Source organism: Rhinolophus ferrumequinum, chromosome 18 (assembly GCF_004115265.2).
Source record: "Rhinolophus ferrumequinum isolate MPI-CBG mRhiFer1 chromosome 18, mRhiFer1_v1.p, whole genome shotgun sequence".
NCBI classification, from domain to species: Eukaryota; Metazoa; Chordata; class Mammalia; order Chiroptera; family Rhinolophidae; genus Rhinolophus; species Rhinolophus ferrumequinum.
This window is the reverse complement of record NC_046301.1, coordinates 17,825,641-17,846,940: the sequence shown is the minus strand read 5'-3', so window position 1 is coordinate 17,846,940 and position 21,300 is coordinate 17,825,641. Positions and strand designations below refer to the sequence as shown.

Here is a 21,300-nt window from a genome sequence, read left to right as displayed (position 1 = left end):
TTTAATTCAAACATGTAAGTTATAGGATACTAGAAATACAATGAGGAAAAAACTCTCTGCTCTTGACTAGCTTACATTTTAGTGGACAATGAATAAAAATATCAATGTATTTCTGATTAGGTGATAAAACAAATATGGAGGCACAACCCCAATGCTATTAAAATCCACAGAGGCATTTAATCCAGCCTGGGAGTTTGGGGGAATGTTTCCTAGAGAAGCACATGGTGGAGCCTGGGCTTGCAGAATGAACAAGAGAGTGCAAGGCAAATCTCGTTTCTTGCCTCCATCTAGAAACACTTAATGCTTGCATGTTTTGACTTCTTCACAAACTTTACCTGTAAACTCAGAAGGTAACTGTATCTGAGGGGGCTATAACTTATGTAATTAGTTTGTACCTCTGTAGCACCTAGCAAAATAGTGGGCACATCATAAATATTTGTTATTTGTCACTTTTGCAAAAAAATAGATACAAAATATATCTAAGCATAATTTCTACTACAACACGAAAATTGTGATACTAGTGAGGTCCATGAAAGACACTATATAAAAAGAAAATGTGCTGAAAACTGTCACTGAGCTGTTGGCTTTTAAAAAGTTGATACTAAAAAATAATTGTGAATCTCCATAAAATAAAATCTCAGTTAGTAGCATAGGTAACAATGTTGCGAGTGTATAATTTTAAATACTCACAGCAAACAAGCAAAATCAAGTTAGAATTTGGTATTATTAACTAGTGTTGATTTACAAAAATTTTTTTTGCTCCTACAGGTAAAATCCCATTATAACAAATACATAGAGATTTATCTTTGGAATGTTTGTGAGCTCTTTCTATTATCTCTGGGAATGGTTCTCAGAAACTAATCTGTGGATCTTAACAAATTCTATATAAATTTTTTTAACAAGTGCTTTGTATGTTCCTAGTGCAGTAACAGCCACTTTCTAGATGAAAATATATTTCTGTTATAAAAATAATATTTAATAGCTAATAACCCTGTTTGAAAAATATCTTTCATATCTATTTATGCAATTCACCCCCACACATTTATACAGCAAGTCAAGATAATAAATATGCCAAGTATCACTAGTTGTCACAGCTGTGACAGGCAGAGACAGGCCTTCAGATAAGTTTCTGATTTCAATTCTCACCATTACCTCAAACCTTCCAATTACTCAGTATCAAATTAAAACATCTTACAGCTTAGAAGAAGAGAGGGGTCTTCGAGCAGGGATGGAGATGACAGTAAAACCAAGGATTTGGGAAAGGCTTTCTGATACCTCTGGTCAAGCACTGAAATCCACATACTTCTTTCTACTTAAAAATTTATAAAGTCAAGGCTTGGTATAAACTCTGCTTAATTGGTAGATGTGAAAATTCGAAAGTTTCATAGCTTTGAGCAATATATTTGATTTCATCAAATTTCACTAAAGCCCAATTTGTATTTTCCATAGAATTTGCTATATTGGGATTTCACCTGTATGATTAATTTCTCACACAGATCCAAAGCAACCACAACACACTCACTGCAATGGAATCGTTTTGCTTTCAAAATCTTCTAGTAGTAGGTATTCCTCTCCTTCTTCAGAAACAAAAGATGACCCTTGGCTGGTTTACAATCACATAAGAAATGGAGCAAGATCACCATTTATAAATCAGTGAAATCTGTTAAGCAAGTAATACTGTGAGTCTGTAACAAAGACTATGCAACAGGACAGAGGTTTCCAAAAGAGCCTTTTAGTACAAATGTTCTTTGCCAAAGACGCTAGAGAATGTGTTTCTTCAATCAAATCTCCTGAATATCAGAAATCAGGAGTGGAGAAATATAAAGCTGAAATATAAGCCTATATAGCTGATTTCTTTTAAGCCTTCAAATGCAGATTTAAAAAGTTTCAAGGTAAGATTTCTAAATGTACACACATACACACACACGCACACGCACACGCACACGCACACATGCGCATATGTGGTTTACCTGGTAGGTTCAGGCTTCTTGCTTTGACAGTTGATTAGCAAGAGGTAGTCTTGAGGATCCTCCTGGATGCCAAGAGTTTCCAGATGTGGTGGAAGGTTAATTAGCTGGTATGGAGGAGGTGGAGCCACAGAGGACGACTCCACCTGGGTGGATGGTGGTACTGTATTTACAGCTAACGGTAAATCTGCTGGTGCTTGTAAGGAGTTGCCAGGGGGCTTCACAGGATCTGCAACACCAAAGTACAACGATCATTCTCTGTCCTATTTTAAGAATTTTTTCTTAAACAAAGCGGGTTTGGAAATTTGGAAATAAGTTGTTTAAACACAGGAAAACAGGATAAATCATGACCATGGCAGTTAAAACAAATACAACCTAAATGGCAACATTTGTACAGGAAATAATTAGTTCTTGTCAGACAGATCTGAAGAGTAGGGCCCTTTCTTCCAGAGGCTTTAAAAACGCCATGGTTAACCTTGCCTTGAACAGTCTTCAGTTTTGAGGTTCCTGGGAAGGAAGTTGTTCTACAAATCTTAGCACAAGAGGCAGATTTTTTTCCATGATAATACAGTACCTTCTAAGCCAAGCCAACCTTCCCAGGAGACCCATGTTCTTACGTAGCCCTACAGGCCGTGATGCTAATAACCAGGGTCAGCTCTTCACCCCATCTTTAGTCTGCTGTTCATTCTTTCTACTCCTCAGCAGACTAGGGTACAATATTTCTAATTCCAGGATTCAAATTCAGGGAAAGAGCGTTACTTTAAGACATCACCTCTTCCCCCAGCTCATAGTCTAGTTTCATTTACCATTAATTAGATTTCTGGAGTATTTTCATGCAAAAGGGGTCAGCAAGTAAAGTAGTTTATTAAGCATTGAACTATGTTCTGAGAAGACATGAAAATAGCTAAAATGTATAGAATGAAGTAATTTGAAATGAGTTGAAAACCTTAAAATGAAATCCCACTGTAATTATTGACACAACCAAGTCATTTTTTTTTTTTTTTAAGATTTTATTGGGGAAGGGAACAGGTCTCTATTGGGGAACAGTGTGCACTTCCAGGACTTCTTTCCAAGTCAAGTTGTTGTCCCTTCACTCCCAGCCGTGGAGGGCGCAGCCCAGCTCCAGGTCCAGTTGCCACTGCTAGTTGCAGGGGGCGCAGCCCACCATCCCTTGCGGGAGTCGAACCTGCAACCTTGTGGTTGAGAGGACGCGCTCCAACCAACTGAGCCATCCAGGAGGCAGCTCAGCTCAAGGTGCCGTGTTCAATCTTAGTTGCAGGGGGCAGAGCCCACCATCCCTTGCGGGACTCGAGGAATTGAACTGGCAACCTTGTGATTGAGAGCCCACTGGCCCATGTGGAATCGAACCGGCAGCCTTCGGAGTTAGGAGCACAGAGCTCTAACCGTCTGAGCCACCGGGCCGGCCCCCCCCAAGTACATTTTTAACGAAAGAAAAATTCTGTCAGTCTGGTTAGGAACACAAGGTTATAAACCCAGAAAAGGGTAAATTCTCATATATGAATAAACAAATTTGTTTATTGTCCATTTATATTAGAACATATTAATTCTATTATAACATATTCATTTTCTATTCATTATATTAATATGTTTTACCAAGTAAAACAAAATGCAGGACATTTGGCCTATTAATTCACCAGGAAATACGGTCAGCTCTGTCTCCTCTAGATACTATAGAATAAGTCAGCATGCTTTTGATCATATATTTATGCATTCAACTTCAATATTCATCTATGTACCAGAGCAAACTTTACGTAGCTCATGTTATAACGTTTTCCTAGACACAGAAACTCATATCCTAACTGTAAAGCTTGAATGGCACATAGTATGGGTAAACATAACAGTTTATCTTTAATTGTGGATCTCTAAAACGAACAAAAAGGATCGGAACGATGCTTCAAAGTGCCTTACATATGGTAGAGCTCAAAAGTGTTTCATTCACTCAGCAGAAACTCACTTAGTACTCTACCTACTCAAGTTGAGATTAAAGCAAGGGGCACTCCCAAATCCCCAAGACCCATTCACCGGCTTGTGCAGTTTGAAATTTTCTCCTCAAGAAATTTGTGAGCCCTAACAGATGTTAATTAAGTTTGAAAACTTTCGGTTGGGGAATTTGGCCTGAGTAAACAGAAGCTGAGCTAATTTCTAACATTTATCTTGGTTATGCTGCATGCAATGTCAAGTCTTCATACAGGCTCATCTAACAAAATCTAACACTTTATGCCAGGAGTTAATTAATTCTTTCTTATTTACGAAAAGCAAGAATAGAAAATGGTTGGAATACAAAAATAAAATTTTGGACATTTATACAACATAATGACATAATTTCAGTGGGAACCCATAAATACTTCATCATGTCTAATAGACGTTGATTATCAATAGCGTATATAACAAACCCTATAAAAAGTTTTACTGTTTTGATTCAGTTGCAAATATAGAGATTTATTTAAGGGGATTTAAAATGCCACAGATTCATCAGTGACTCAGAGTAAATCCTAAATGATTTGTTCAACTTAAGAGAACTATGAAAACTATTTACCATTAAAGAAGAGCTTAAGAAAAATATATACAACACTGAGAAGAAATAAAAAGAGTAGAGGGGTTAGAACACAGTTACTCTATCCTATAGGCCCTATTCATAAGCATATTTTACATACTTCTCCTTTCCTCTACCATAGAGGCATGGTAAAATTGTATAATATAATCCAGTTCAATTTTCAGTTCTGACCAAAACAAAATGAAACTAAACACTGGAAACACACTGGTATATAAAATAGCATAAATTCTAGTTTTCCACTGTAACTCCTAGAATAACTTTTGCAGTTGGATATTTTTATAGGTACTCTTTTCCTTTTAATATTTTTTTTCTAAATTTGATGGCTATACACTAAGTGAACTGAGTGATTCATCTTACGTGGGGGAAAAAAGTCACCCAGCCAGGCAATCACATTTGTCTGACTTTGTTTTATTAACACAATGGGACAATCTCATTTTAAACCTTCCATTTATTCCACCTGTGAATGACGGGAAGTTTTTACCCTCCTTATGGCTGCAAGATTGAATCAGTTTTCTGAAAATAGGACCGGAATTAAAAGGCTCCTTTTTTTATTTTTCTTAAATATCTTGTTCACAATAGGGGAAGACTTACATATATAGTTGATCCTTGAACAACACAGGTTTGAACTGCAGGGGTCCACTTATACGTGGATTATTTTCAATAAATATAGTCGGCCCTCTGTATCCCTGAGTTTTGCATCGGGGATTAAAATAAACACATCGGAAAACAGTATTTTCTTTCTTTGTTTCAATGAAGAAATTGAATGTTTTATTATGAAACTTTGTCCTCCTGAAAGGTTGTTGCTTCTTCACTGTATAAAAATAGCACCAGCAAATGCAATATATTGAAAAATTAAGATAATATTGTTCATCATCTGACACTGTTAATAACTAACAAAAACTTTTCTCCACTGCCAGTTACTTCCAACGGAAAGATCATTAAGTATTTTGACCCAAATCCAGAGATGGGTGCATGCAAGTTATAATATTATATAGGCTGAAGGTAATCACATTATTTGTTGAATTACATAATTTTTAAAACTAGATTTTACCATAGATAATTTCAGGAATTCTGAATACTATAACTGTAGCCTGGCCTAAAAAAATCATAGGGTGTAATAAAGAAGATACATATTGTGTTTATCTGCAATTATTAGAAAGTTAAGGAGTGTTTTCTTTCAGAAGCATTGTTGTAGTTTCTTGTCCCATTGGTGTTACTAAAGGTTGCTATTTTAAATCTCCTGTCCATCACTAACTGAAGACAACGATGCTAGATTAAGTCATTCCACACCGCTGGATGCAGCCAGTTCCATTCTCACTCCTCAATAGATCTTATGTACGTCTAGGCTTCTTCACTCATCAGCTCCTCTAGCTCTGAGGGGTTGGTTCCTCACTGTCATCTTGAGTAGCCAAACAAGATTTGTTGACAAGTCCTGGGTTTTCTGCGAGAGCCTCATTAATTTCAGTTAGTTCTCCTGATAGAAGAGAAGAGAGTTCTAGCAGCTTTAACACTTTCCAAAGCACCGAACTCATCTTGTTTGTTCCATTTTGTATCAACTTCCGGCAAACTACAGTAAACATCTCCCAAAGCTTCCTGTGCAAAATTGCTGATCCCTCTGTTCCAATACCATTTTCTGTTGTTATCCATTCATGTTTCTCTGTGAACTTACACACCGAGCGCAGATGGGGGTGTGTGCGCAGCGTGGGGACGGCGCCCACCGCCACGGCCCAGGGCTGCAGCAGGCAGGGCCTGATGGGAGCCCAGGCTGCAGGCTGCCGCTCTCACACTCCGTGCCCCTCCAAGAGCCATGTTCGCAGGAGTCGGAAAACAGTCTTTTCCATCTGTGGTTGGGAATCCGTGGATGCAAAGGGTCGACTGCATGCATTTTTCTACACCGTTTTAAATGAGGGACTTTTACATAAGGTCCTGGAACCAATCCTCTGCAGGTACCAAGGGACTACTGAGTTTTGAGGAGTGAAAAATTATACTAGAATTTTCGACTGCGCAGGGGTCGGCATCTCTAACAGCCCCCCACCCCACCCGTGTTGTTCAAGGGTCAATTGTACTTCTAGGAAGCAAGAACCAGAGACAAACTTCCATTATGTTCACTAGCAAGCTCATGAAAGAAAAGACCTTTAAACATCCATGAAAAGCAAGCCCAGTCATTCCAAACATGATGTACAAAGGTCTTTAAAAGAAAAGAGACGTTGCTCTATCACTTTGGCTTAGATAATGCAGTATTTTCAAAGTTTTAGTCTTCGGGATTATTTAACTCATGTTAATTTGACTATATGCTCAGCTTGCATATTTTAACACAAGCATTGTATTTGTGTCTCAATATTCTCTAACATAAAATTTCTGGCCAAAGTTAGGCAACTGGTCTGGGAACAAACAAACAAAACAAAACACTTCTGTCCCACCATATAAAGACATGTGATTTGTCCCTATTCCCCACTACAAATAATTGAGGGGTCCGTGTTTGTTGCTTTCTGCCTCACCTGGGTTTCTAACTTACTGTTCTTTCTAAGTAATGCTGGTACCAAGTTTCTGAGAATGGAAACATCAGTTTAGGGGTTGCTTATGTAAAATTATTTCCTGTCTCTTAATTCAGAAGGCAAAACGAGTATAATTAGCACTCACTGAAGGGCTAATACGCTGCTGGAGAAACTCCTAATGGAATGTTCCTCAGAAAACTACTAAATACTGCTAAAGAAAGCCTTAACCAGCTTCCAGTGGAGGGAAGTGGATCATGATGTGAGGAGAACCACAAATGAGAAATTGGTCCACATGATCCCTAGTTTAATGCCGTTTGATCCTACTTGGAACCATATTGCCCTCGAGTTAGCGTCCCTCACAGAAGTTGGGGTGTGCAGATAATGCCTTTAAGCATTGAAAATAATATATATTTTTTCTATCCAAGTGGCGTAAGAACTTAAGTCCAGGGAAGCGACTGTATTCGTTCTTATTGGTAAAGTAGGATGTTTCAAAGCTCAGGTGATAGGTCCTCCGATGTTGTAGCTACTAACAGACTGTATCTGAGCCTGTGGTGATAACACTGCGGTGTGTGTTGCTCCTGAGTCAGGAGACCAGATGGGATCCTAGTCTCTGAGATGGGCTACATTTGCTGGTGAGAATATTCTTTTGGTTTCTATTAGAAAAGTTTTACCTTTATGTTCACAATTAAAGGTAAATAGGTCAAGGTTACTCTGTTTTTATTGATTATGAATTTACCTGTTGTGTTATAGAATTTCTTTTTCTGTAAAGAGAAGCATTTTTTTTTTAAGAGAAGCATTTTGAATACATCTGTCTAATTAACTTAGCAAATAAGAATCCACAAAGAGGGTGCGTTATCATTAATGCTATAATAACCATCTTCTCACTTCTGACCACACCATTGTTTATGAAAGAACATTTCATAAAGGTAAATCTAACAAATGGATACAAACGAGAAACAGCAGTAGTTGCAATTTTCAGTGAAGCAACCTACAGTTGTCTTCAACTTATTTAATCAGGTATTGAAGACCTTTAATTATAGCCCAATCTATTTATTTAATGTGTTTTGAAGGAGAAAAAATTTTAAATCGTATTTGTCATGCCTATGTCTTTAAGAGATTGTGAAAACTTTCTTGAAGACTTTGAAAATAAATCCTTAGGAAGAGCTGACAAGTGCCTTAGTTCTTATCCAGAGGTGTCATGGCATCAGTATCACTTACGGGGCATTTTAGAAATCTAGGTGCCTGGGGCCCCACCTTAGGAGACTCAATAAATCAAGATCTCAGGGGCAGTAGTTTGAGAATGTATAATAAAACAAAACAAATCAAACTCTCGGGTTTGAATTGGTCCTCAGGAAAATGCAAATTAAAATCATGATGATGAGACACCACTACCTAGAGACAGCACTCCCTAGAATGGTGAAAATTAATGACCAACAGTACCAAATGTTGGTGAGACGGTAGAGTAGTTGGAAATCTCATAGACTGCTGGGAGGAGTGCAGCTAGTATAACAACTTTGGAAAACTTAAGCTACTAAATCTAAGAAAGCTAGATACACACGCACACATACACACACCCAAAAGAACTAAGTATTCACGTCCATCAAAAGGCACATACAAGGATGTTCAAACAGCTTTACTAGTAGTAACTAAAAACATTTGAAAACAACCTAATTGCCAATCAACATTCAAATGGATCAGTAATTTGTGATATATTCACACAATGGAATGTTACACAGGATGAAAAACTTAGGTTACACGCTACATAGATGAATCCTACAAACTTAATATTGGGAGAAAGAAGCCTGACTCAATAGTTGCATTTATTTGAAGTTCAAGTATAGACAGAACTACTATAGTGATAGAAGCATAATAATGGTTACATTTGGGCTTTTTTCTTCTGGGTTTTTACTGGGAAGAAGCATGAGAAAACCTTCTAGACTAGAAAGGTTCCATTTCTTGATCTGAGTGGTGGATACACAGATTTCTATTTCTGTGTATAGATGGAAGGACATATAAAACTATACATAAGATCTGTGCCTTTCACAGTAGTAGGTTATACCTGAATTGAAACAAATAAAAAATAAAAAGATATTTAAAAGTTCCCTAATTAAGAAGCACTGCTTTGCAGGAAAAGGTGCATAGGTATATTCTTACACCTTAGTTTACCTCCCTTTTTCTAAAGGGAAGAAAAATCAGAGAATCACACTATTTTTTTTTTTTTTAAGCTGCTATTATCTGGGCATTTTGAGAAAAGCAATTCAACTGATAAGAGGCAACTTTCTAATCTTGCATCCTGAAATTAGGTCAGGAGCCTCTGCTCCAAGTTAGTCAGCGGCATCCAACCCTTAGGCTGTGCTTCCCGGCACTTGTTTAGCAGATTTAACAGCTTCCAAGTTGATGTAGAAACAAAAATAAATCTGCACATTTCCAAGAAAAACAAAAGAAATTAGTTTCTACCCTTGACTCTACTAAATAAAAGCATTCATAGGAACCACACACAGGTCAATGAGCTAGAATTGAAAAACAGATTCAGCCTGCCAGCATTCTGAGTATTCAGTAATAGCAGTAGTCACCTGGGGCAGCGGAAATAACATGGTAACGATATTTTGAGAGGTTCCTGGAATCATAACATGGGTCAGATTTTTCCCCTTTCCTTTTGTTTTCAGGAGAAAGTTAGTTATTCTCATAGGGATTTGAGATACTAGTTATTTTCTCAGACTGTAATACCTAAGCATAGTCTGTTTCTTCCCACGTCTAGCCTGAAACGAGTCTAATGAAATATCATTTCGTGTTATTAGTTTTAAACCAAGAGTGGGAGCAAATTCAGCTCTCTGAAATGGGGAGAGCGCAGGGCCCAGGGGACAGATCCAGGTAAAAACAAAAACACCCATTTAGTGATTGGCGGTAAGATCTATTTGGAAGCAAAAGACTATAAAGCAGGTAGTAAAGTCAATGAAAGAACAAAGGCATTTTTATATTTACCTTTTTGTATTAAACTGTATGAATGTGATCACAAAGGATAATAGCAGTTCTAGGTGGTTTAGAATTTAATAGAAATCTTTAAATGGATTTATTATAAAAAGGCATTTAGCAAAGTCAGCTACTACAAATAAATAAGGAAATAGAGTGGTTGGCTTTAAAGTCTTTTTACAGTTTTGTTTCTATGCATCAAAAACCAAAATTATAGAGTGAAACAAAGTATTTTTGTGGTTCCTTCATACTCCACAACAAGGATTGCTCAACTTTTACTGATTTATTTGAAGAAACTCAAGTCTGCAACATAGCAAAGTAAGACATTTCTAACTGGTGGCTATTGGGCGATGGCCAGGATGAACTTGTAAAAAAATCTAAACTGTAGAATATTAAAAAATAAACGCACTTGCATTTAGATATAGCTCATGAACCAAACACAGAAAGCATTGGTAAACTGAAGTCCTTAGGGGCTTGTTTTAGTGAACAAATAAAAGTCTGTGATTAGCTTAGCTGTTCTTGGAAACTGACTTAGGTTATATATATCAAATTTGATTAACCATACTATCAATTTTCTTACAACCTCTCCGTTCATGGATATTGTGAAGATAAAAAGCTCTTAAATTGAGAGTTTCACTCAAGGCAAATATACTTCTGTTTTATAAGGATTTGGGGGTTTTGCCACTGAGAACGTCACTGTAGCTTTCAAGTTTCGGAACTTCCCCCTCTTCCTATACTAGTAAGTTTATAAAGTGAAAAAAATAGGTATTGTGATGAATTCTGACTACTAATATCAAAGAAAATGATCTGCTAAGTACAAAAATAAAGTTCTCAGGACATCATCAATTATAGTCACAGAGCCTTTGAAAACTGCCTTGGTTTTTTCCTGCCGCTCTTAAGACTAAACCAACTGCCATCTATGCTTATTTCCTTTTTCTCTAGCAGAACACTTATCAACTGGTCTATAATTCTAATTATTTGCCTGTCTACTACTAGACTAACTATGAGCTCTAAAGAGGGTAAGAACTGCATTTATACACTCCCATAGTAGCATACTTTAATTAATATATAGTATATAAATTAAACATATAAAGTATAATTTTACATATATGTAATAAATATATATATACATATATGTATATATATATCTATTACATGCATATATATATTTATCAATGATATATATATATATATATATATCACTCCTGCACTCATCAACAACTGTAATGAATTATTTTGGGTACGAATCCTCTCCCATTAGATGCTCCATTCCATTTATGTAATGTATGCCACTTGTCTCCTTAACTAGTCACCTAATATATATTGGTTAAGTAAATGCCCAAAGCCTAGTAGAATGCTGGCAAACTCACCTAATCTGGTAAATTATTGAATTAACTTTCTAAAGCAGACAAAACTTTTCTTTTTCGCAGAGCTGACTGGGTATTCATCAAGCTCCCAGATGATAACAATCATTCTAAGGTGGACAAATGGACCAGACTCGGTACCTGAAAACTTGCAAAGCTAATCTGGGGTACTTGAGCATTAGAAATTCTCAAGTTTACTCACCCTTGAATGGGATTCCAAAAATTAGAAAGTCACATTTTTTTGACTGCAGAGTGTTCCTCCTCTAAGAGGGCATCTCATTTCTTTTGTTAAATATTTAGGAGAATTATAAAAAAAAACAACAAAGAGAGGCAGAAGAACACCTACTTAGTCCTTCCGATCAGTTGAATCTATACAGGCAACCAATGGGGAGAGATGTCTGCCTTTATGTCCCCAAAGCAAATTCTAAATCGAAAAGGTAGCAGGCAAAAGAACAACATCAACAAAAATATTATACAAAGGCTTAACTTATTTTAACTGAAAATCCATCACATAACAAAACTAATGTGGTGTCTAAATCCAATAATTATCATTACTGAGTAGTTATTAAGTAACCATTAACTAGAAAGCTATCTCATTTGTGACTTTAACTTTCAAATCCTCCGCTGCACTCAAATCTAGACTGTATGTGCAAACAAGAAAAGAAAGGAGTTTAACTGGAGTTAGAAATAATACTCCATACCTACTTAAAATGTGGACACATTTAGTAACTTCACAAAAACAACTGAAGCCTTCATTCCCCACATGAAACAATTTCTTGAGGCTTTTAATCATAGAGCTCTGTTAAAGAGCTCTAGTTCGTTAGGCGCCTCCTGTCTAACCTGGATGCCTCCTTCCCTCTCTCAGTGCTGCTGGCATTCTGGATTCCTCACCAAGGGATTTTCCCCAGCCCAAGAATCCAATCCCAGCCCTGGAAGTACCTTCCCCTGGGCTGTTGACCGCCCAGAGAGGAAGCACCATGCTGACCTGAGCTAATTAGAGATGATTACTGTTTCACTTCAATCCAAAACTTGATGTTGATGGTTAATACAATTTTCCCACTCCTTGCTGAATCTCCAGCACTTCTAAATATAGATATTTGGAAATGCAGACTTGCAAATGTGAGTACAACCATGAAGACAATAAGGTCAAAGACCTTATTCCTGATTCTTGGCTCTCCAAACCTAAACTCGTACTGGAGTCCCCTACATAAGTTCTTCGTGTTTGCTTACAAAGGAAGAGAGTAGAGAAGCGGACAGGGGAGAACTGTCCCTGTCAGCACAGCTATGTAAAAGCACCTGGAGAGGAACTCCACCTGTAAAATTCTTCCTGAGAGCCAGAATCACTCAGCTCTTCCCAGGATAGAAACCCCAAATCTTGGATCCTCAAGCAACTCTTCCCTTGCTTTTATCACTCATAGCCCTCTATTCCAGTCAAGCAGAATTCTATTCCACCTCAACTTGGCACCTAAGCCTGAAGAGTTCTGCATTCCTCGTAGAAATACTTCCTTCAAAAGTCCACAATTTACCATCTGTCTTCCTCTGAGAAGCTTTCTTTACTATGTCTTATTCAAACCGTGAGCCCCCCTCTTCCTCCATGCTCTTTTTAGGACCTCTGTATTTAATAAGTGCATTTGTTTGCTTACTTTTTCAGGCTTTGTGACCGAATCCCATTTGTTTTTCATAGGTATTGATAATCACTGTGGCTGTTTCATAACTTCATAATCCAACATATTTTTAAAAATAACACCTAAAGAACTAAGTTGAGCCACATGAAAATGCTGTTTTTAATAGGTCAAAAATAGTAAAATAGTGTTATAAGGGTCAACTTAATATTTACATAGGAACTCAAGAAATGCTCTTAAGCAGAATGTCTTATTGTCACCTTCTTCTTTAGGACGTTTATTTAGACACTGCCCCACAATGGTTAAGTTTCTTTCCCTAAAACCTTAAAAAGTTTCTCCTCAAACTGATTAAAGGGTATAGTTGGTTTCTTCAAATGTTGTCACAGGTATGAAAAATCCAAAATATAGCACTGTGTAACCAGACTAACAAAGCCTTTTACATAATAGTTCTGAAAGTGTAGTAATAAAGGAGAAACGTTGAATAACAAAATCTTGAACTTACCTTCTTCTGTAGGATTAAACCCACAGATGTCACAAATACAACGAACCCACTTATTCATCTCTTCCTCACTGTCTGCTACCAAGTAGAAAATTCGGTCAATGGTGTTGATATCAAAAATGTAGCTGTTTTCAAACTCTTTTTTGTTAAATGTCAATCCAGCATCAACTTGCTGACATAAATTTAAATCAATAATACGGATAGGCTTCTTGGCATGATCATTTTTGTAATATTCCAAGACATCTGGATCCCCAGTTAAACGACCACTGCGTAGCACAAACCATCTCCTCTTCCATGCCTAGAAACAAACAAAAATATTCATCTAGTATTCATCTGAGAAATTTTTCAAGAAGATGCACATTTATCAAATCAATTTTACAAATGCATTATCTAGAGTCGCATGTAATATTTTGTTTCCAAAGATTTATCTACCACTCCAGCAAAGTTTACTGATGCCCCAATTCACTTAATAATGTGGGTATATGTACATATTTATTATTTTCTATATATTGATTGATATTGAAGATATTGCACTGATATGAAATATCAAGTTAACAAAAGAAGGGAGATTTAGTTTTTTACCAACTATAAAAAAGCAGTGGTTTCAACAAATGGTGCTAGGAAAAGTAGATATCTCCATACAGCATAATGAAGCTAGATTCTTGCCTTACATCATACGTCACACAAAAATTAACTCAAAATAGATCAAAGACCTAAATGCAGGAGTTAACATTATAAAACTTAGGAGAAAACATAAAGACAAGCTTCATGACATTATATTCTGCAATGATTTCTTGGATATGACAAGAGCGCAGGAAACAAAAGAAAAAATAGGTAAGCTGAATTATGTCAAAATTTATAACTTTTATACATTGAAGGAATTGATCAACAGAGTGAAAAACCAACTCACAGAATGGGGGGGACATATTTGCAAATCATATATCTTACAAGAAATTAATGTCCAGAATACATAATCCTATAAGTCAACAACAACAAAAATAAACCACCCAATTAAAAAATGGGCAAAGGACCTGAATAGACTCTCCAAAGAAGATATACAATTGGCCAATAAGCACACGAAAAGATGTTCAATATCAACTATCATGAGAGAAACGCAAATCAAAACCACAATGATGAGATAGCACTTCATACACATTAGAATGGTTATTATGAAAAAAGCAGAAAATAGCAAGTGTTGGCCAGGATATGGAGAAATTGGAACCTTTGTACATTGCTGGTAGAAATATAAAATGGTGTAACTGCTGTGGAAAATGGTATGGCAGTTCTTCAAAAAAATTCCAGTTGTGGGTATATATCCGAAAGAATTGAAAGCAAAGTCTCAAAAGGGTATTTGTACACCCATATTCATAGAAGCATTATTCACAACAGTCAAAAGGTGGAAGCAATCTATCCATTGATGAACGCAGTGATAAGCAAAATGTGGTGTATACATATCATGGAATATTATTCAGCCTTAAAAGGGAAGAAAATTCTAACACATGCTACAACGTGGATGAATCTTGAGATGTTATGCTAAGTGAAATAAGCCAGTCACAAAAAGACAAAAACTGTATGATTCCACTTATATGAGGGACCTTTAGTAATCAAATTCATAAAGACAGAAAGCCAGGGTTCGGGGAGGGAGGAATAGAGAGTTAGTGTTCAACGGGTACAGTTTCAGTTTGGGAAGATGAGAAAGTTCTGGAGATGGATGGTGGTGATGGTTGCACAACAATGTGAGCTACATAATGCCACTGAACTGCACACATAAAAATGGTTAAACTGGCAAACTTTGTTATGTATATCTTATCACAATTTTCTTTAAAAAAAGCAATGTTTTTTCATGTCTTTATACTATGCCATAAAGAATAAACATAAAGGTGCTTCTTCAAAAGGTTCCTTCATATTTTAAGTTATAGGGTTTCTTTCTCTCTCTCTCTCTCTCTCTCTCTCTCTCTCTCTCTCTCTTTCTCTCTCTCTCTTTTTGGTGTGGGGGCAAAGAGTAGGGAGGGTAAAAATGGTATAGGAGCTTTCCTGGTTTCTCACCTGGAAAGTAAGCAAAGAAATGGACTCACTGTATCTTTCTTTTGGCTAGAACGCTGTTCAGACTACATGGATATGAGCTATATAATTGAGTATAGGATATAACTTTTTTTTCAGTCTTTCTCCTTCTCTTCCCAATGAACATATATTAGCAATCTGGACATACACTCATCATGTACTCCCCTCCGTAACAGTATCCTCCCTAAAATCTACATTGATCAAATAATAGAAGCAGAACCAAATGACTGAAACAGTCGACTTCAGCAGTCTTTAAACCTAACACCTACCCCCAGAAACAAAATTACGCCTCACTTCTCTTCAACGGTCTTCCTCAGCTGGCAGTTGGCTAGATCACAAAGAGGCCTGTTTTAGGAAACCTCAACCACCTACTAAGAGACATTCTCTACTCCAGACTGAACATGCGAATATGACGGCCCAAAGAAGAGACTCTAGGAAGTGGAAGAACCGAGAAACATGATAATTTGTGAACCCCAATGAAATCAAACATTCTTAATGGCTACTGTATAACTATGCTCATGTGGAGATCATGACGGAGCACCAGTCACAACACCTCCATCCTTTATTTCTGGAAAAGCATGACCAGACAAAGTGTGTCTCTTCTAGTGATAACATAGGGTAATGACAGCCATGTTATGCTTATGGCATTTTCAGAAATTGCATTCATGATAGTAAATAAGTTGAGCGCTCACTCTACATTCAGTCTAGTTAGACAAAGAACGCTCACAAAGTTGGTACCATCACGTAGACCAGTTTCTACAATATTACTTCTATTTCTTCATTAACACCTGTATCAGTCTACTTCTAAAAATCTGTTCAATTATAATCACCAAAAGCAATGCTAGTATGACACAAGAGGGTCTCTATATGTTTTATGTTTTACAAAATTTGGCATATATATAACACAAAAGGCATCAACTGAAAAAAACAAAAAACAAAAAAGAAAACTGCTTCATTTTATCCTGAAAAACCCATGTGGCCAGAGAGAAAAGAGGATTAACTAAAAGCCACATATACTTCTCAATAGATGTTTGGTCTGAGTCTTCATCTTCACTAAATTTTACAATAAATTCTGACATGAATCAATTTGAGTTGTAGTTCATAGAAGGAGGTGCTAGTAAGACATGACAATGGTCTGAGGCAAAGACAGAGGACATGAAAAATAAGGGGCCTGAATGGTCCATGAACCAGCTCATTTGGTGTTTAGTAACTTGGACTATTGTATCAAAACCTGAAGTAACTTGGGTGATAGCTTTAGGTTGAACATTATAATAGATTCTTTAAATTGTACCCATGCAATAAAAGTTGTATACATGAAGAAGTAAATTAATGAGTTTCCCAGTCAATAAGTTATTGATTATATTGTAAATACCATGCTAGGTGCATGTAGGAAGGCATCTCAAGGAGTTTACTAATTATGAAGAAAATACCTACCATAAAAGAAAATATATGAGACTATAGCAACCTTGGCAAAATATCTGCAGAACTATTGCTAAGTGGACAGGCATTCCTTCATGGAAACATGTATGCAATCCTTTAACAAGAAGATTAGCAGAAAAGTCTCAAAGGTCTAAAAATATTACATAGTTCTTTAACATCATCAAGATTTTAATTTAATTTCCAATCTGACTGCAGGTCAAAAGAAAAAATAAATGATTGGTGTTCAGAAGGAGACGGCAGTGTGGAGTTCTATAGATGCTTTAGATAATCCTGAAGTCACAGTGTTCAATTCACATGAATTTAGCACTGGTTTCTGGATTATAACAATCCATTCACTTAACATGTAAGACATCTGTTTACTTCAAAATAAATGAATATCATCTCGTAGTAAAATTACGCCTTCATGGATACCTCCCTACCGAGCAGTAAGCTTAAAAAAGAGAGAAGTAAACAGAAAAGATAATATAGTATTATGTCATTTATCCAGGGCCATCAAGAGCCGTATTTTTTAGGCAGTGGATTCTCGAGATAGTGGAGGGTCTGTCTTTCAAAACAGACATGACTTTTTAAAACTTCAAAGTCCCACATGGAAATCTTTCCAAAATGCCTGACTACATACCTGTGTTGAACATATTTCATTCACTCCCCAGTGACTCAGACTAGGTATTGAAGGCATCGGCTTCCACGCTGCACTTCAGTGAAGCTCTCTGAGTGTTGGACTGTTTGGGTCTGGCCCCCGCTCAAGAGTGTCACACTGCTGTGCTTGCATAGTTCCTCTATGATCGTTTCATCAGCGCTCACTTCTCCCTCCTAATAATATGGTGTATAGGATGCCAAACAGTTTCCTGCCTCAGGGACTTTGCACGTGCTATTTCCTCAGTCCAGTATGTTCCTTCCCCCAGGGCTGACCAGGCTGACTTGGACCTTCAGGCCCTCCCTTCCCTAACCACCCTCAACCCAACCACCCCCGGTGTAAAGCAGGACATAGTTTTAGGGATTCTATGACTTACCTGTGTCGTGATTTCTGTTATTGTACAACTCAATTTTTCTTTGTATTTATGTATTTAGTATCTAACTCCCTCAGCAGATAAAGTCCAAGGAAACAGTGGCCATGTCTACTTTATTTGCCATTACATACTCAATGAATAGCACAGTGTCTGGTACCTAGAAATATGTGTACAATAAACAAATTCCCCTATGACTATAAAGTTGTACATTTTTCGAGAATATTAGATTAGCTACAGGGGCCACACTGAAGAGGAAGGCATGCTTTCAAAACTTCTTCTACTTGAGAAAAAGAGCTCCGATATTGAACATATACATAATCAAATAAACACTACTAGGACAGCTTTACCAAAGCACCTGCACAAAGCTTGGGAAAAAGACGAAAAAAGAATGTAATGTGTCCTTTTGCTACAGCTTATTGTGTCACTCTGCCTTCTGGTTAACTGTGGCTCCCCCATCCATTTCATCGCTCCCCTGTTGAAATGATATTGTTAAAATTTAAAAGGCCCTTGGAAACTAAAATAAATAGCCAAGAAATGAGTAGCAATGAATTGAGGTGCCCCAGATAGACTGGGCTCGTGATTACAGAGGCTGGATAGACATTATATAACAGACGAACGAACCCTTTACAGCAGGAAATTACAGCATTAAAACACAGAATTTAGCCAAGCAGCACCTGCCACTTATTTAGTTATTTTTAACATGGTCCAAATGTGAATGTTTGTGTCAGTCACAAAATGAGTCACTCTCATTGAATCTGGCACAGATTAAACTGGAAAACAAAAGCAATTACATAAACTACACACTTTAATAAGGCAGATACAAAGGTTCTCTGGATTATGGTACAAAGCACAATTTAGCCACAGAATAAAGCTTGATGCTTGACAAGAGAACTGACATCAGCACCCTTGCTAATCACAGCACAAAAGCTTCTCTATGTTTTGTCAGAGCACAAAATGGGCTCACATCAATCAGTCTTTGTTATCTGAAAATATCTGGGATTCTTCAAGTTTGCCCTATTTTTATCCTTGCTGCCTTGGTAGCCCCAAAGAAAGCTGTACATTGCCTCACTGATCCTGCAGAGCAGTCAGAGACAAAAAAAAAAAAAAAAAAAAAAGACAAGCTTTCTTAGAAACCTTCTAAACCAAGCACTCAAAGCAATTTTCAACAAAATTCATGTGAAAATCATTTTAACTACTGAACTCCCATTACTAGCATGTCTGCTTGAGAGGAGCGCTGCGAAAATTTGTGTATTTGTGCTGTTGTCATTTCTTATAACGTAATGGCCACTGTAATTGTAAGTTTAATAAATGATGCAGAAATAAGACTTCATCAGCAGGTCTGCATTTTGAACTACGGTAGCTAAAAGCACTATAGTCTGATACCAGTGTCTCATTTCAGGGTTTCAAGATTAACTTTAGCTACTACATTAACATCAAAACAGAACTGTATACATGAGTAGTCCATGGATTCCACTGGAAATATATTTAGATCAGACGGCCAAACTCAATATCCATAAGGCTTGGAGTATCTGCACTGCCCTTTACCAAGCCCTACGTTCAGCTCCCTGCCTGCAGGATAAAGCCCAAACTCTCTGGCAGGGCTCACGGGGCCCTCCAAGCCTCCCTATCTCTCTGCCTCCCTTCTTGTCTCTGCCTTCCAGCCACCTTAGAAATGCCTGCAGTGCCCCTAATACTTTGCTTCTGTCCTACCTCTGGCCTTGACACATGCTGGCCCTTGGCACATCGTCCACCTCGTGGGTTCGGCTCCCACCTCTTTGGGGAACCATCCCTGAGTGGGACCCTCTAAGCTCTCCCTCCCTTTCTGGCTCATTCCTAGTTATCTAGTGTTTGACATCCCTTCAAGTCTGTTCCTTAAAGACTGGAGTCATCTTTTCACTGTTTATTTTTCTTTCCCCATTGTCTAGTCCCAAGGAGGTGCTCAATGTTTGCTGAACATGCCAGCCAAAGAGACAAGGATAAAAATATGGACGTTCCCGCACTATCTATGCTTCATGGGGATACTGACATGAACGCAACCTGCCCAGACTATTTGCAATTTGGCTGACAAGAACTGTCAGGCAAGGTAGCAGAGTATAAACCACAAATTAAGAACAAAAATAATAATAAACCTGTACAGCTATGAAGGCTATTTTTAAACTTCATTTTAAAGGAAATGTTCTTTTAAATAGTCTCTGTATTTAAGCAAATTGCATACATTAAACTGAAGACACACTTGCCACATTGAAGGAAGGTCTTATCACACACTCTTCCAGAATATGGGTATGTTCGTATGTATGCGTACGTATTGGCCAGAAAGTATGGATGGAGTCCCATCCTCCCTATCTAGATCTTCCCTAGTAGGAAGGAAATTTTCAATCTGGATTAGCCCCAAACCATTACTTGCAATAATATTAACAAATGCACAAAATATGCCTTATTTGACTAAATGTCAAATGGGCTCAGTTATAAAGAAAAACGTGGTAACTGCTGCACACTTGTCTCTGAGTTCTGGTAACTGACAGACCACATGTCTGGAGTAATGCTTGCCAAGATTTCACAATCCCTTCCCTGCACCTTTACTGGAAGAGCTAATTGAGGGAATAGCCAAGGTATGGTTGGGCAAAAGAGAAGAGGTGGCCCAGTGATTCTCAACTCTAGTTGGACATAACAAATGTCTGGAGAACTTTTTTGAAAAACAGAAACCTGGGGCCTCAACTGAGATCCATTATATTATTCTGGAGGTTTAGCCCTGGCCCAGACACATGTAGTTTTAAATGCTCAACAGGTGATTCTACTGTGCCACCAAGACTAAGAACCACCATCCAATCAACAGAAGAATTAAGTGGCTCCTTAAAACAGAATTAAAAAAACAAAACAAAAGAGGTCCTTTCCAGCGTATGTCTAATTCCTTATCTTCTCATGCCTCCTGCTCTTTCCAATATCCCTTCTTGTTTTTGTTCACAGTATTTATCCCACTGGAGTTCAACTCCTTTCTACTATTGGAAACCTCATCCATTCTTCAAGATTCTGTCCAAACCTTCCCCTTTCCTCACCACACCTTCCCTCTGGACTCTTGGCAACCCATCAGTTATTGCCCTGACATGTCTCTTGCATTGCTATGGGACAGTTGGAACCATCTGTTATTTTACCACGCACATCTCCAAATGTTCCAAATGCTTATGAATTGTTTTCCCAGCAAGACATCAAGTTCCTTGAAAGCCGAGACCATTCCTTAAAATCGTTTTGTATCTGTGACAGCACTTCAAACATTGTGAAGCCCTCAAAGCCTGGATGGGATGC

The 21,300-nt window shown here is 37.5% G+C and overlaps 1 protein-coding gene and 1 pseudogene across 7 annotated transcripts in view; both read right to left on the bottom strand.

Annotated features, from left to right (window-relative positions):
* The window catches only part of GAB1 (GRB2 associated binding protein 1), a 115,203-nt gene that overhangs the window by 22,868 nt on the left and 71,035 nt on the right, over window positions 1-21,300 (bottom strand). For 4 of the 7 annotated variants that reach the window (XM_033134078.1, XM_033134082.1, XM_033134084.1 and 1 more), the window contains exons 2-4: window positions 13,496-13,790; window positions 1,971-2,196; window positions 1,523-1,603 (exon numbers count right to left, since the gene is read on the bottom strand). In XM_033134078.1, the coding sequence (XP_032989969.1) occupies window positions 1,523-1,603; window positions 1,971-2,196; window positions 13,496-13,790 (602 nt within the window). Of the gene's footprint in view, window positions 1-1,522; window positions 1,604-1,970; window positions 2,197-13,495; window positions 13,791-17,612; window positions 17,685-21,300 lie in introns of those variants that run through there. The other 3 variants (XM_033134081.1, XM_033134083.1, XM_033134079.1) reach the window with 2 other exon arrangements.
* LOC117037726 (glycine cleavage system H protein, mitochondrial-like) lies at window positions 5,857-6,534 on the bottom strand (annotated as a pseudogene).